The sequence below is a fragment of the Molossus molossus genome, unplaced genomic scaffold, assembly GCF_014108415.1.
Source record: "Molossus molossus isolate mMolMol1 unplaced genomic scaffold, mMolMol1.p scaffold_m16_p_3, whole genome shotgun sequence".
Lineage (NCBI taxonomy): Eukaryota > Metazoa > Chordata > Mammalia > Chiroptera > Molossidae > Molossus > Molossus molossus.
Genome location: NW_023425366.1, coordinates 61,181,784 through 61,198,803, shown reverse-complemented (window position 1 = coordinate 61,198,803; position 17,020 = coordinate 61,181,784). Strand labels below are relative to the sequence as shown.

General features: G+C 36.5%; 1 protein-coding gene across 21 annotated transcripts in view; it reads left to right on the top strand.

The window, feature by feature from the left end:
• MEF2C (myocyte enhancer factor 2C) overlaps positions 1–17,020 on the top strand; it is a 169,163-nt gene that overhangs the window by 65,450 nt on the left and 86,693 nt on the right. For 11 of the 21 annotated variants that reach the window (XM_036279873.1, XM_036279869.1, XM_036279883.1 and 8 more), the window contains one exon: positions 6,518–6,713. In XM_036279873.1, coding sequence (XP_036135766.1) covers positions 6,660–6,713 — 54 coding nt within the window. In that variant the 5' untranslated portion in view covers positions 6,518–6,659. Of the gene's footprint in view, positions 1–4,217; positions 4,723–6,517; positions 6,714–17,020 lie in introns of those variants that run through there. The other 10 variants (XM_036279876.1, XM_036279865.1, XM_036279866.1 and 7 more) reach the window with 4 other exon arrangements.

Here is a 17,020-nt window from a genome sequence, read left to right as displayed (position 1 = left end):
TTTGCAGCCTGAAGCTCTTCCATGACTGATACTTAAGAGAAACTTCTTAATTTTTGTAGCCCTGTACATTTTTTCTTTGTATAATGATTACTGTTAAGGGATAAATGAAGCGTTACCTGTTAGCAGATTTTCATCATTAGCTCTGCAACGTGAGGTCTTCATGGTGTATGTAAGGACTATGATTCACTTACTGTATGATAGGACTGAATTTGTATTTGAAAACAGGAGCAGTCTTACAAATAGTAGGCTGGGTTCCCAGTATCACTCTGTGCCTAGCACTTTACCTGTAGTACTAGATTTAATGATCATAACCGTCCTGCAAATGAAGAAGTGTGTTCCCACCTTCTTGTAGGCCAAAGAAATAGGGGTTCCCAGGGATTAAATCATCAGTCTGTGGTCACTCAGCTTCTAAGTACCAAGCTAGAGTTCAAACCCTGAGCTTCCTGACTTCAAAATCCATTCAGCTTCCACTTCTCAGTATAAATTATTCTTATTCCATATATGAGATGCTATATAAATATGACAAAGGATTAAATATCAGGTTATCACTTATCAGTCTGCTTCTGCATAAACAAAAGTATAAAAATATTCTTAGTAGTAGCCATTAAAAAAAGCGACCGCAGCCCTGGTGGGGTGGCTCAGCTGGTTGGAGCATCATTGTCACGTACACCAAAAGGTTATGGGGTCAGTTCCCAATTAGGGCACATACCTGGGTTTCAGGTTTGATCCCCCAGTTGGGGCCTGTGCAGGGACTGCAGCCAATTGATTTTTTTCTCTTACATCAATGTTTTGATGTTTCTCTCCCCCCCCCCCCCCCACCTTCCTCTCTCTCCAAAATTGATCAAAACAAAACAAAAAAAAAAAAACATAGCCTTGGGTGAGGATTTTAAAAAAACAAACCAGTGACTGCAGCAAATACTTACCTGATAAAAATCTTTAATGTATTAATCAACTAATGGTATGCTACTAATAGTATAATACTACTATATGCCTGGCATTGAGGTAGATACTGGGAATACAAAAGTGAGGCAAAACATACCTGGCCCACAGGTGTTGAGGAAGACAGGCAAACATGTGATTTTAATTGTAACAAGTGCTACAAAGGAGGACATGGTGCTGTGAGTCCTTTTACAGGAATTTGAAGTGATCAAGAGAACATGGGATGCTTCCCGAGGAGGTGAGACAGAAAGGAAGGGAAAAAGTTATGGAGGCACAGAGGAGAAGGAGGAGCATCCCAGGCAGAGAGTTGCATGTGCTAAGGCCCTGTGGTAGGAAGGAGTTTGGCAAGTGATAGGAAGGAGCGTAGCAGGAGAGACTGTCAAGATAATTTATTATTTGTATGTGTGATATTATGTTACTGAAACTTGAAGATGTCTCAGAATTCATCATGTTGGCACTAAATTGGAATAGAGAAAATAACTGTTTGGCATGATGATATTTATCCAACAGGAAAGAATGGCTGTTCTTTTATTACTCATAAGAGGGTGAGTCTTGGCTATGAGTCTTTAAAATGAACTCAGCTTGCATTCATAGCTAAGGTAATATGGTAAGCTTAGACAGATACCGATTGACTTTTAGGACCAAGGAAATATTGAAATATTCCCCAAATCATAAAACATAACATAGTCAAGTAACAATAAGAACAATAATAAGTATATCGTCTGAAGTTCAGAATACCTCTTAAGGAAAAAAATTGTAAAAGTTCTACTTGTTCCTTTTAACCAAAATATAATTAGATGTCTCATATGTCTTTCAAACATACTATAAAGTAGAAAGTTAAATGTATCTAGATGTACAATGATGAGTGATGTTATCCACCTAAAGTAATATTGAATCATTTAATTGTTTGAATCAGTAATACCAGGCTTGCAGCAACTGGGTTTATGATCATTTTTGTCCCTTTCTACGTATCCAGCTTGTGTTTACTTAACAATATAATTTCTTTTGTGATACAGTGTGTTTGGTTTTCAGCCTTGAGTTTTTACAAAACATTATATGAAGATGCTAGTGTTAGTGAAAATATGAGTCAATGAAAAAGTTATTTGCCAATATGAGTAAAAGAAAACCAGAATTCTTTCTTTGCAAATTGACATCATATATTTAATGTTTTATCATTATTCACAGGCTGTTTTTATTTAAGTGACTGCATTGTGCTTATTATAGCAAAATACATGCTTTGCAAAGATAAGTTTAGCAGGAGAGAATTAATTTCTTCCCACATCTTTTAATGTGGCATGGCAGTTTCACTCTAAGATCAAAACACATAACTGAAGGTTATGTTTAATTTCTAAATCAGAGTGTTGTGGGAAGATGATTGAAATATGAAGATGACTCAGATCACTTGATATGTGGTTTTCTTCCTACAGAAACCTTATGGTAGACTGCCATTTCCATGTTAGAAAGAACCTAACAGTGATGCGATTAAAATGAATACTTTCACTATATACTGGAAGTTTATGTTAGTTACTTTGGTTCTTAGTTTGAATTTTTAAAATAATTTTGAGGGCTTCAGTACCATAGGAACCTATCCCACCCATCTGGTGCGTCCTCTTTTTAACCATGGGGACAAAGAAGTAATCACTTTATTTTACCAACATTGATTTTTTTGGACAATTTTTGTGATTTTCTTTTCACCAAAAATGTGATGTATCCATATAATGGCTCTTTGCCTGCATAAAATTCTGCATTTGCCTTGAAGGATGAGTTAAGATTATGTGGCCGCATACTGAGTTGATTTTTCTGAGGCATGAATGGTAATTGCGATATATCTTCTTCACCAAAGTGAATGTGTTGGTTTTCTAGTTTTTATTTCTGGAGACAATCAGGCAAAAATACTAACCTAGAGCTAAGAACGATTCTTCTCAGGTGTTTTAGAAATAGAAATTAAAAATGTGTCCCTGCGTCTGGATTTCACTCATTGTCCCTTATCTGAACCTCTCAAAGGCCTCTGCGGGGTGTGCAGCACACTCAGACAGTTCAGCGCAGAGAAGGAAGTGAAGAGTTTTGGTTCCCATTTTACACTTCTGGAACAGTTTAGGGAAGGAAGCACCTTTACACCTTTTATTGTTCGTGGTTACTGACATCATATCCTTCCCTGACCAGTCTGTGCGTGTTTCCTGCCATTCTGTCAGGACTCTTCTGTGTTACTGGGAGGGATTTGTAGGAGGGAAGGAGGGAGGGAGGAAGGGAGCAAGAAAGAAGGAGGGAGGGAGGAGGAGGAAGGGAAGGGGGAGGTATGTATCACTCAAGGGAACTTGTTTGTAAATGAGAGCGCCCGTGGGAGAAAGATCTCTAGCCTCTGTCCACGAGAACTTCTCTACGTGGGTCTCACACCACTTTGCCTTCATCTGTCTGCTCATGCCACACTCAAAGTGAACAGAAGCCTGCCATAATGAAGTTCCCCTTTTTAGTAAGCAGCCTGATTTTATTTTTCTCATACTTGTGTTGGCAAACAGAAAAACAATGCAGGAGACTGGAACTCTGTAGAGTGTAACTATGGTAGAGCATTTCTTTTTCATTCTTTCTTTTTTTTTAATTACTGATTGTTTCTGTGGAACTCTGTCATTTTCCAAGAATGCTTCTTTCATGTGGAAAGAAGTAGCAGCAAGCCTGCTGGAATTATTTTAAGCTTATGGTTGATTGTACATAATGAAAGTTTTCAGCATAACTTGAAATTCTGCTATATGTAGTTTAGCTGTTTTATTTTTTTTCTTCAAATGCAGACAAAACAATTTTACAGATTACTAAAGTTATATAATCTTTTTTTTAGCCTCTCTAGGCTTCCTACAAATGAATACTTGGAATCAACCTTTCAATATAATGTTTGCTTGAAAATCAGGTTAAAGAAATGATTATGCTAAGACAACTACGGAGCTGTTCTTGACCTTCCTAGCTCTTTGAATTTTTACTGACAGCCTTGAATGTGGTGACTCATAATCAAATGTTCCAAGCCATGTGTTCCATGACACATTTTATTTCAAGAAAAAAGTCACACAGTCACCACATAGTATTCTGCATATATACTTAATATAAAATTTTACATTATGGAAATGTTCAAAAAGCAAATGAAGAAATACTCATTTTTACAGAAAAAAGGAAAATATTTTAATTTCTTTGAAATTTACACTGGCTTTTCTTACATTACCTTGTGTATTTCAATAGGGAAAATATATTCAGTGGCATTTTTATAAACTATTATATGTATTTGCCATATACAAATACTTTTTTTTTCTAGCAAAACATTTCCCATCATGTTTTGGGAATTAAAAAAAAAAAATCCTTGCTCTGCTCTTTTTGAAAAGTGCCTCTCTCTCGTTTCAAAGTTGTGAAATAACAGGGTGGTGATATGGAGGAACTCTTCTAAGTTTGGTGTATTGGGAACTCTCTGTTTCTGAGGAGGCTTTTCTCCAGGGATGTTTCTCTACTCCTCTGGTTATCTGTATTTTGAAATCGGGATCTGTAGAAGTCTTGCCGCCTTGTCACCACACTCTAATCTGTTCACCCTGACCTTCCACCTTAAAGTGAATAAGCGCTTAGGCAGGCATAGTCCTGTAAGCCGATAGTGCCTCTGGCCTCAGCTAAATGAAAGAAAGGAAATTGTCCCATTTGCATTTGCTGTGGATTCATGGGTTGGCTTTTCTGTGATAGAGGAAGCCTGTTTGTCTCTTTGGGGTCTTGGACATGCATGGGAAATACCATTCTAACATGCTGCTTGCTTCTGAGGTAAGACTATAGGAAACACAGGAAAGTTGCCCAGTTGAGTGATATTTAAGACCGTTTCTAAAAATAGATAAATGGACAGTGGCAACAGTGAATCTATGATGCAGTTGTGCTTTGTGGATTTTTCATATTTTAATGTGATTTAAGATGTCTTAGTATAGCTAAGTTTTTCATGTGTATTTGTCAAATGTGTGTTATTTATATAACTTTAAAACTTTTGAACTACTGCCAACATTTAAAATTACCGCTGGAGCAATAAATAGTTTTTGATGAGCACTGTGTGGTCATGTTACTCAATACATGTATTCTCAGAGGCAGGAGTGAGCTGCAGTTTAATAGAAAGGCATTGGGCAAAAGATAATAGATGGTCTTAGTATTTAAGCAGCACCTAATCCACCAGAACTAATTATATTATAATAGCTTCTGCAATTAGATAATCACAGAAAACTTAAAATTAAAAAAAAAATTACTCAAGGTGATAAAGAATTTAGAAATTAAATTAAACAATTCAAAAGAGAGCTGATGATCAGACCAAATATGTAACAGCTTTCCTGTTCCAATAACTTTGAATTGGAGCCAACTAATCTATTAAATAGCCAGGACATTGGCTTAGCATTACATAATACATGTGGGAATTTATCAGGTTGGTTGTCAGACACCAACTAAAATAAACAGGGAAATACTGAGCAATCTGTAAAGGGGTTGCATTCTTTGACTTGAGCTAGGATAGAACAATTGAAGCTGTTGCTTGCAAATGAAGAAGCCATTGTGGAATGCTTTCTGGTTAACTTCCACATTTCACGGCAATTCACTTTCATTACATTCAGATATTTTCAACAAAGTAAAATATATACTGTTAATACTCTGGATTTTTTGGGTTTATCTTATATTATTGATGATCATTTCTTTAGCATTAATTCATGACCTAACGACATCCAGTATATAATAGCAAGTGTCTGTAATTTTGTGTCTTACTCCCTCCCCAAAGAGATATGACATGTCTTTTTAAAATATTTAAATTTAGAGGACTGATGGCTTATTGTGAAAAGTGTCGTTATACATGAAATGATACTCTAATTTTTGCACTTTTTTTTTCTTTTTATGAATGATTTATCTTTCTAGAATCTTGTATTGAAGATATAGCTTAAGGGCTTTCAAAAGGAAAAGGAGATCTCACTGCTGATAGCTGCTTGTTATATAAGATTAAATATCCCATAGTCTTTTTTTACGGTGTTCTCATAGCAGTGACTTTTTAAAAATAAGATTAAAGGATTTAGATTTAAATTAGTTGACATTTACATATATCAAATAGCACTTTCATAATAGTCCATCCTATTTGCATAACGAGGGACGTTATCACCTCTGCTGTCAAAACACGAGATTGTTTTCCCTTCAGAAATGAATTAGCTGCCCTACTTAGCATACACAGGTACATAAAGGTTCATTAACTCTCTGATTTAGGTAATTTTTCACAACAGAAAGGTGAAAATAGTCACCTAATTTTATTTAAAAATATTAAGAAACTGCAAAAGATACATTTCAACTGTTGGCTTTAAAGATAGTTTTCATCATTTAAATGACTTGTTAAATTACTTACGAGATTATTTTAATTATAAAAACAAACCGATCCTACTTGATGTGCTCCTACATATGACATACCGTGAACTTTTAATAAGCACTTGTTTTCATTCATTTGATTGGCTTACTGCCATGTAGTTTTATTTTTTAATAATTAGAATATGATAGTTCTTACGAAACTGACTTGCTGTTAAAGGGGCGTTGAATTTTTTTTGTTCAGCAGGAACGAATGCAGGACTTTGGGAACTGAGCAGAGCAAGTGCTGAAGAAGGAGATTTGTTTGGAGGAAACAGGAAAGAGAGAGAAAAGGAAGGAAAAAATACATAATTTCAGGGACGAGAGAGAGAAGAAAAACGGGGACTATGGGGAGAAAAAAGATTCAGATTACGAGGATTATGGATGAACGTAACAGACAGGTGAGTGGGGTAAACTTTTTTGTATCATTATTTACATGGACTGTGTATTACATTTCCCCCAGATGTGTTAAGGGTCCTGAGAACATTTTTAACTTATAAACATCCAATAAGAGAAGTTTTAGTGAATTAAACATGGCCAGTTTAACTGCTGATAGTCTCTTATATGTAAAAAGAAAAAAAATCACCTTATGTTTTAGAAATATAGTTTACACATTCATGATTATTCACTTTTTACTTCAACCTGAATTCTAAGTGGGAGCTGTACTAGTATAATATAAATAGGTTAATAATTAAGAGTTAATAAGCATAACATTGCTACATTGCACGCATCATCAAACGAAGATATTCTTATATTCATGGCCACAAGGCTTTTTGTGGTCATCCATTTAAAAGGTTTATATTATAGGTTAAACATCTTGAATAGAAATGGCTTTCATTCTATTCACAGACTTTAAAATACATACAAAATATTTCACACGGCCTGACAACAATAAGAAAGAAAACACCCACAAAAAAATACTAGAAATTTAAAACATGTAGGCAAGAAGTATTAATTAATTCATACCATTTTCTTTAAACCCTGACTTTTATAAACATAGGGGCAGATGATGTCAGTCTTCTTCTAGAACTCCAATGATAACCTGTACTAAAGATGTTATACATCCAAACTATATTCAGCCAAGACTTGTATATCATAAATATCGTAATTTGGCTCTTTTTTTTTTTCACACTTGGGGAGTGTGGATTTAGCTAGGCAATGTAAGGAGAGGTAGGTGGTTTGGGTGTATTATGATGTTAAATAATGTTTTCTGGGAGAAATTACAATACTGCCAGATCCCAACCATTGCAAATGGATAATGGAACCTATACAGCAGGTATTCCTTGACCATGGAAGAGAAGAATCGTTTGTATATTCCCCACTTACACTAGGGAAAGCCAAGAAGACAGCTTTGCAGATGTCCCACAAGATTGTAATTTCCCTCAAATAAAGACACTCTGTCTACTGTATTGTCCCTTTCTGTCTTCTTGGAACTGTGAGACTAGAATTGATTCATGGTTTAAAACGTTATGTTATTACATGTGTAAATTATTATGAATAGAAGTTGTTATTTATGCTGTCAAAACCAGTATGCTATTAAGAGGTAAAGAAACTTTTTAGATTTTTATGTTTATAATTATTTAAATTTTTATAGTTAAGATACATATGACTTGAACTATTTTTGGCTGAAGATTGAGCTAAAGGATGAATAATGCTAAGATTGAGCTAAAGGATAAGTAATGCGTTCCTTCAGTGTTTTTCTGCATATTGTTTATTGCTATGGGTCAAGTCAAAAAGCAATACTTTTTTCAATGTAAAACCACAGTATTTTTAAATTGGTTTATAGCTTGAAATTAAAATTAAAACTGAAATATTGAACATCATGTACCATTCATTGACTGTTTAAACCCAGTTATTTGGGCTAGAATCTATTTTGGGTACAGTCATAAATTATATGAATTAACCCCTACACTTCATTAATACCAAGTAATTTTTAGGCTCATGAAATTCATTGTATCTTCCTTTTGCTTGCAAAGAGAAGAAAATTTTTGCAGGTGGATTTTATGAGCTTTCATTATGCTTTATAAAGGAACATAAAACTCACACTGGGATACAAGAGTTTTAACACCATACTTTTGAGCTAATAATTGAACATCTTTTCTTGATTTAAATATAGTTGTGTCTACAATTGCTATTACTCTCTCCCATGTTGGAAGTCATACTAACTTTAGGAGAAGAAAAATTATTTGAATTTTGCTTAATTTATCTTTTCTTTAATCCTGAAGACACATTTCTTATTTTATTCTATAGAATTCAGGATGTATTTAGTCTTTCTTTTTTTCTTTTTTTAGTCTTTAAGTACGGTAGGCCCTTTCATTGAATACTCTTAAATGGAATTAGTAAAATTGAACACTGCCATGTTTTAACATACATTTCAGTGGTTATTTTAGATGGCTATTGACCATCTTCAACAGCCCTCTTGCAAATGTCGGCCACACACCTCACCTACTGTAAAGAGTGGTCATGAGAACCATGTGAGAAAGAGCATAAGAGAGGTAGGTCACACCCTGGCCAGTTTGGCTCAGCGGTTTAGAGCGTCGGCCCACGGACCAGAAAGTTCTGGGTTCGGTTTCCGCTAAGGGCACGTACCTTGGTTGCAGTTTGTCCACAGCCCCGGTTGGGGTCGTGTGGGTGGCAACCGGTCGATGTGTCTCTCTCACATCGATGTTTCTCTCTCTTTCTTCAACCCTCTCTCCCTCCTGTGCTATCTGAAGACAAATGCAAAAACTGTCCTCGGGTGAGGATAAAAAAAAAGAGAGAGAGAGAGGTGGGTCACTTCTAATAATCAACACCAGCTAATCTGCTGTAGCATATCAGACAAACTGTGGAGACACCCCTAAACTGGGCTTCCTTTGAGCTTCGTGTTCACATGTTGCAAAGCCCTTTTTGAAGCTCCCCGACTGAAGGCTCCTTCATGGCGGCTCACAATGGCTCACAGTCGTTTTTTCTTAACAGTAGCAAAGCCTGCTCTGCCGTTGCTGGTGTTTATTTGGCAATACAGAGAACAGGGTGTTTTTTTACAGAATAAGAAATACTGGAGTAAAGTGTGAAATGAAATATTGCAGAGCTGATGTGATAAATTGTATATCATTAAGAAATAAGACTGTTGTAAAACAGAGCAGCTCACTGTTTAAATTGAATTTTGCCCTTATTTTATCTTTCATGGAAGTAGGGAACAGCTAAAAATTCAGAAACTCTAATTGTATACATGTAATAGTTTGGGGAGGAAAAATATTAACAGCTCTTTAAATTTTTAAACATTTTCCAGAGTTTCTAAGTTTATGAAAACTACTTATTTCTCAATTTCTAACCTAACCAAGGTGGATTTCTTAAACTAGTATATAAAAATAAATAAAATCCTGGATTCGCAATTTGTCTTGCAGAAATTTTTTGATAACTCAATAAAGCAGCTACAAGTTCCAAGAACTATATATATATATTATTCCATTTCATCCTTATCAACCTCATTTACAGCTGAATCATTTATTTATTAAATCAACAAATATTATGAAATTGCAATGTGCCCAGCATTAAGATTTAGTGGTAAACAAGAAGAATCTCATGCAGCTTATTAACTGCTGCAAAAGTCAGCAAACTTTTTCTGTAAAGGGCCAGATAGCAAATATTTTTGGCTTTGTAGTCCACACAGTATCTGCCTCAACTACTCAGCTCTGCCCTAGTCATGAAAGCAGCCGTGGACAAGGTGCAGGTGAACCAATGTGCCTGTGTTGAATAAAACTTTACTGACAAAAAGTGGGCTCGGGGAGGGAGGCCGGCTGGATTTGGCTTATGGGCTGCATGTAGTTTGTGACCCTTTGGCCTGATGGGATGAACCAGCCCTGAAATATGCAAATATATAACAAAGTTTTGTTCATATGTGTTATGAATGCAACTATCAAAGTGCTAAAGGAATAACAGGAGGTGCTTTATTTAGATTAGGGGTCAGGGAAACGTTTCTCTGAGGAAATGCTCAAGATGGGAGCATTAAGATAGAGTCGGGCAGGTGACGACATTCCAGAGGAAACTCTATTTGCAGAACTCCTTAAGGAGGGAAGGAGCTTGCTAAGATGCTGAAGGAAAGCCCATGGAACGTGACCCTGGTTTGTATAACTTTAGAGAAGTGAGAGAAAAGATTGGATTCTAGGCAGGGCCCAGATCATGCAAAGCTTTGAAGTCACTTAATACTAGGAAGTGGCCAAGATTTGAGCCCAAATCTTTTCGATTAAAACACAAAACAAACATGATTTTTCTCAATTAAATATTGCTCCATCCTGTATATTATAATGGCTAAGAGCATAGTTTCAGGTCATATCTTTCTCCAATTACATCATACTGTACCCAGTGTAACATAATGACAGTGAGCGTGGTTTTAGAGACACAAACCTAGATCTGGTCCAGTTCTGCCTCTACGAGCTGTATGACTCTCCAGCAAGTGCCTTAAACTCTCCCAGCCTCATCAGTTCTCTCATCAGTAGTAGAGTGAGGATTAAAAAAATAGTACCCACCTCATTATGTCATTGAGATAATAAAATTAGAAGATAAAAGTAAAGCGCCTAACATATAGTAAGTGCTCAATAAATATCCTTATTAAGCTTTCTGAACCATGAGCTATTATGTTCTGGTTAATGTGATTTCCATCCAAGCAATTCCTGCTGTGTGTAGCACACTAAAGAATAGTACCTGAACCTTCATTTCATGAGGGTTTTACCTTAAAAAGGTTATCAGGGAGATGAAGGGAAAGTGGAACAGAATCGAGCAGGAGCACAAAGGAGCCTTTGGAAACTACAGGGTGAGAGAGTCATTTCAGAGCAGGAGCTGGCTGAGGGAAGAGCATGGCTGGTGGACCAGAAGAAAAATCACACAGAACATGAGCAGGCAGGGCTTGTGACACGGATGGGGAGAAGCAGTTTCCCAAGTTCTATGCTGTGGGACTTATTTTCAAATGTATGTTACTAAGCAGATTATTTTGAACTACTGATTACCATTTTTATCATTTCCAACTTTCCTCTTATTTAACCCTGCAATTTCTATCTCTCCATCTGCATTTTTGTTTTTACCCATTAGGTTAATCGATTAGGCAATAGTCTTACCCTCCTTCATGTCATACTAGTTATTACTATACTCTGAACAGCCAGATTTTTTTTTTTTTTTTAAATCCTCACCCGAGGATATTTTCCCATTTTTTGTACAGATAGAGTGGGAGGGAGAGAGAGGAAGGGAGAGACAGACAGAAACATCGACGTGAAGGGACACATCGAGTGGCTGCCACCCGCACGACCAACCAGGGCCGGGGACAAACTGCAACCGAAGTACGTGCCCTTAGCGGGAACCGAACCCGGGTCTCTCCGGACTGCAGGCCGATGCTCTAACCGCTGAGCCAAACTGGCCAGGGCTGAACAGCCAGATTTTTAAATGAGCTTTGTCCTTGTATGGCTCTTTTTACAAACAATCTACCTAGAAATCTGTTCTATCTGTTGTATGGAAAAGAAATCCATGTGATAATCAGGCACACTTACCCTAAACCTGTGTACTTGTATGTTTGTATTTAAAATGTTCGTTTTTCCCACTTTGAAAGGATAGGAGTGGTAAACCCCAATTTATGTTGTGACTTGTTATGAAAAGACATTTAAGTGTTTGAATAACTAAAAGGGAAAAATATTTGACAACTAACACAGTTAGAGCCTAATGTAGTAGCGTTAGAGGAAACAGATTTTTAAATGTCTTAAGTTCTTTTCTTCCATCAGATCTGGCACACTAATAGTTTTTGCCAGCAAACAAAATGTTATATAATTATCAGTGCAATAACTGGAGCACAAATTAAAGACAATTAGCAACATTCTCCTGTTAATAGAACAGCAGAATCCCCTTATGACTAAAAAGAATTCAGAGTTCATAGCTGTTAAATTTTTAAAGTTTTTCTCTTGAGATGTATTGATTTCCTCAAGTGACTCTCTTTTAAAAAGAAACAAATGTTACTGCATTCTCCTGTCTTCCACTATTTTAGGTTCTTCTTAAAATGTTCGTTAAAATTTTAGTGGAATTTTTCCTGTAATATTTATTCCTCCAAGGTGATAATCCAGAATATCAATAAATAAAAGGGCTAATCACAGTTGTAAACTTGAGAGTTACAACCCACTACCCTAACATAAAATATGTTGAAATTGAGGTAGATTCACTCTTTAAATGTGATGAACTGGATACTTTAGAAATACAAATAAATTGCTTCAAGAAAATAACTTTGTGCAGAATTTTGGACCATGAGTTAAAAGATCAGGGTAATCTAGTCACACTGTTCCTTTTTGTCACCTCCACAAACAAAACTTCCAGACTTGTCAGTTGCTTTTGTGCGTATCATGTAAGTGAATACTACTTGAGAGGAAGTTGTACTTTAAATACTACAGAAGAGCCCTGGCCAGTTTGCTCAATGGTTAGAGCGTCAGCCTGCGGTCCAGAAAGACCCGGGTTCGGTTCCTGCTAAGGGCACGTACCTTGGTTGCAGTTTGTCCCCGGCCCTGGTTGGGTTGTGCGGGTGGCAACCACTCGATGTGTCCCTTTCATGCCGATGTCTGTCTGTCTGTCTGTCTGTCTGTCTCTCTCTCTCTCTCTCCCTCCAACTCTATCTGAATAAAAAAATGGAAAAATGTCCTCAGGTGAGGATAAAAAATAAATAAATAAATACTACAGAAGAGTTATCCATGTTAGGCAACAAATATCTGGAACCTTGTTTCAGATCGAGTGGATAAAAACTTCACTTGATCTGAACTTTCATTGATCAGCATTGATTTTTCTACCACTAAAGTGTAGATTTTTCTACGTCTAAATCCCAAATAAACCTGCAAATACCTCTTAATGAATATTTTTTTGCCTTTTCCCCCGCAGTATCATTTCTTAACAGCTGACTGCCTCCCCCAAACTTGTATTAAAATTTATATGAAACTCATCTTATATAAATGAAATTAGCGTGTATCATAATAATGTATCAGGACGTAGTACTACATCTCAGAATTGAGTTATAGGGAATATTGATGCATCCTGTGGATGCCTAAAGATTCCCATGCGTTTACCCTTCTTTCATTACTCTTAAAGTCACCAATAGGAAAAGATTTTGTTGGAATTACTGGTGATTAAAGAGACTGAAAAAGAAAACCTAAAAGAAAAAATGTTGAAGTGTACTTTTGGGAATTTTCAAATCAAAGAAAGCAGTAGCCAAAATGCTCAGATGTCTGTTTAACAGCTATGACATCAGGCCATTCATTTGTATTGTGTTCCTAGCGATTTGAAAAAAAGTCACAAATGGTCTCCCCCCTGCACCACACACTTATACATCCCATAGATGTGGGGCATTTTATATTTATGTCCATCAGTTCTACTCCTTTAGCGCCAAGAAGGTATCTCAACCGCAGTCAGATTCACTGCGCTTTCCTACGTAGAAATCCAAGGGAGGACAAAATACCCACAAGGAGAAGGCAGCCGTTCCTGTGAATTCTGTCACTGGACTTCAGAAATAAGCTCCACTTAAACTTGAGGGCTTTGAGACTTATTTGTGTTTGTCTAATTTGTGTCTCATTTGTGTCATAATTTCCACTTAAAACTGTAATTTATAAAAATACTGGTGTTTGGGCATCCTATATCTCAATCTTTTCGTGTGAAGAGTTGACGTTGATTGGCACCTTCCACTTTTGTGAATGCATGCACACACCTTGTTTGCTACAATTCACCTATGGCTTTGCAAATGCACAAACTCTGTGTGAAAAGTATTACTAAGAAACCAACACTAAAAATATTAACATTATAAATAGACCACATAAACCAAAAAGTTTCTTCCAAACTGTAGATTAAAGAACATGTTGCTGATTGTTTCAAAACCATGTCCTTTGCAGTCTAGGCTTACTTGAACTTTGTAATTTATTCATTTAAAATAAGCTCCTTTAAAAATTATTTTGGTGAAAGTATTTTGAAAATTTATATCCCATCATACTCTTACTGAAGAAAATTTGGTACAAGCCCCCCCACCCCCCAATAATTACTTTGGTTTAAAAAATTACATGATTAAATTAAACTAAATGAAATTCCATAATATGGATATATATTTGCATTTCTTTGAAATACATTGGACCACTGATAGGAATAAGAGAACCACTCTAAATGTTTGGAAATTTGACTTTTAATTTTAAGTTGGAACAGTTTAGCTTAAGAAATTACTAACATTTAAATAACATTTCAACAAATGTAACTGTTTGGAAACTACAACGGAGACAGCCTCCTGCCTTCTGTCTTGCAAGGATTGATTTGGAAGGCCCTGAGGGAGAAAATATTGGAGTTAGGAGGTAAACGCGAAGCCATTGTGGAAAGGAAGAAGTTACACTCTTCCTGTTATGACAGGAAATGTAGACAAATGTGCTTCCTGAGCATTCGCTCAGCAGGGAATGAAGCAGTCTTTGACCTTTACCTTAGGTACATTTTGGCTTTGTTAAACTAGTAAACATGTTTTGCCCCCCAAATATGAATCTGGTTTATTTGATTCTTCTCAGATTCAGATTACATATTGTATATACATGAGGTCTAGAGAAATAGAGGTATTTATTCTGGCTGCATTTACAGACTGGGTTTAGAATCTAAATGAGCTCTTTATTAAACTAAGCAGACCTGAACAGCACATATAAAAAATTAGAAGTATATTGTGCTATCGTCTTCTCTTTTTAAAATCCAAAACATTCTTAAGCTTAAAAATGGACCACGATAAGATCTTTTAAATCTTGATAAGTTTATAATTGTAGATCATCCTCCTTTCTTTGCCTCCTGTAGACAAATATGTCAGAAATCAGCTATCACAAAGTTTAAAACTCAGCCTCTATGAGTTTGTTATTAAACACTCAAGTTTATTAATATGCACTTAATTATTTAATTGTGATCTAACTTATTGTTTGGGGTTTTTCCCCCCATGTAATATACAATGCTTAAAATTTAAGTTTTATTTTTGGTTTTGGGGTGTTGACTTAGGATGAGGGGTTGGTAGAGTTCTAAATTCCACACTCTAAGCCCCTTATTTTAATCCTTTTATTGTGTTCAGAATTTTTGGAACTACTGCTCAAAACCCCTTTGGAAATCCCTGCATTGCAGCGAGACCCAGCCCGAGTTGCTTGAGGCTAACGAGGACAATGGTCCTCTTTGCAGCCCTTTGCAGCCCGAATACACTGTTGTCTCATCCTCGCAAGTTATGCTGGAGGGTTACAAGCACATGGTAGCAGTCTGCTTAAAAGAGTCCCTCACTGCTCTTTAAAGAGCCTTTCATTTACCAAGGCAGGTCCCGTCATTGTATAAAGGGGCGCTTGTCTAGAACACAAGTCTGCAGTGGCATTACTTCCTCCCACCAAGAGTAATCATCAAGCCCAAAGCTCGCAAGCCTTTCTAATGACAGACTGAATTAAACAAAATAAAAATTGAAGAGGAATACTTTAGAACAGTTGTACCATTACTTACTGTCAGGAACAAGCCAGAGGAAGAAAAAGAGCATTTAAGAGGGCATTTCCCTTTTTTTCAATTAGAGATTGTCGTTGCAGACTCTTGACTCCATCCCTACCCCTTTAAACACATAGGAAGACCCAGTGGCTCTGGATTAGAGAGTTCATTGTGTCTATGAACTGTCCGTCTTGTCCCTCATTAGTCACTTCGTTTCCTTAACTGGGAGGAAACAGATTATCAAGACTGGGGGTGAGGAGAAGTCAATCTAAAATATTTTCATAGGATGAGGGTTATATTAATCATTACTCTAGACAAAAAAAAAAAAAGATAAAAACTTCAAAACTTTGAGAATCAAGTTAGCTGAATATATTAATAGTTCCCAACAGGTTCTTTTTTTTCCTTGTCCCTTCAAATTTGCTTTTTAAAATTGAAATAACTCTTTTAAATTTATCTACACTTAGTTATTATCACAGCATTCTTTCACAGTAGAAGGAAAGTTTCAGGTAAATAATTGTTTTAAGACATTTCTAAATGTTTTTCACCCTGTATCCAGTTGTTCTGAATCATTCTTCAACTCAAAGTCATCCATGCCTGAGTTTGTCCACAGGGTACCATCTTCTGTGCCAGAAAACTAACAAGTAATGTAATATTTTTATTTGACTTATTGGGTGACATTGGTTAAAGAAACCACACAGGATTCAAGTGTACAACTCTATCACATATCTTCTGCACACTGCATGGTACACTCACCAGCTGAGTCAAGTCTTTTCCCACCACCGTCCCAAACATTCTAAAACAAAGAAACTAATATTACTTCAGGAGGTGAAGAAATGAGTAAAAAGTTCTCCACTCACTGAGCAGACTCACTGAGCAGTTGAATTAAGATCAGGCCAAAAGTATTCTGATTGGTGGAAAGAAATACTGGGGATTCATGGATAAAATTGTTGCTTCCCTTAGTAATTAATGCACCTGAAGTCGGTTAGAGTTAGGTCTCGATAGTTCTCCACATGTTTCCAAAGGCCTTCGGCTTTCGTTGATTCAGAACCCTTTCCTGTAAGGTACAGACTCCCACAGTTCATGTGGCAGCAAGTTCTCCTGAGGTGACTTAATGAATGGAGCGGGGATCAGGAGGGTGAATGGAGGAGCCATGCATGTGGTGTGGAGACTCATTATTAAATGTCCTTTCCATTACACAGTAGTCAAACTAATTTCCCTGCCCTGTAGGAAATGATACAGGAGTTGCTCT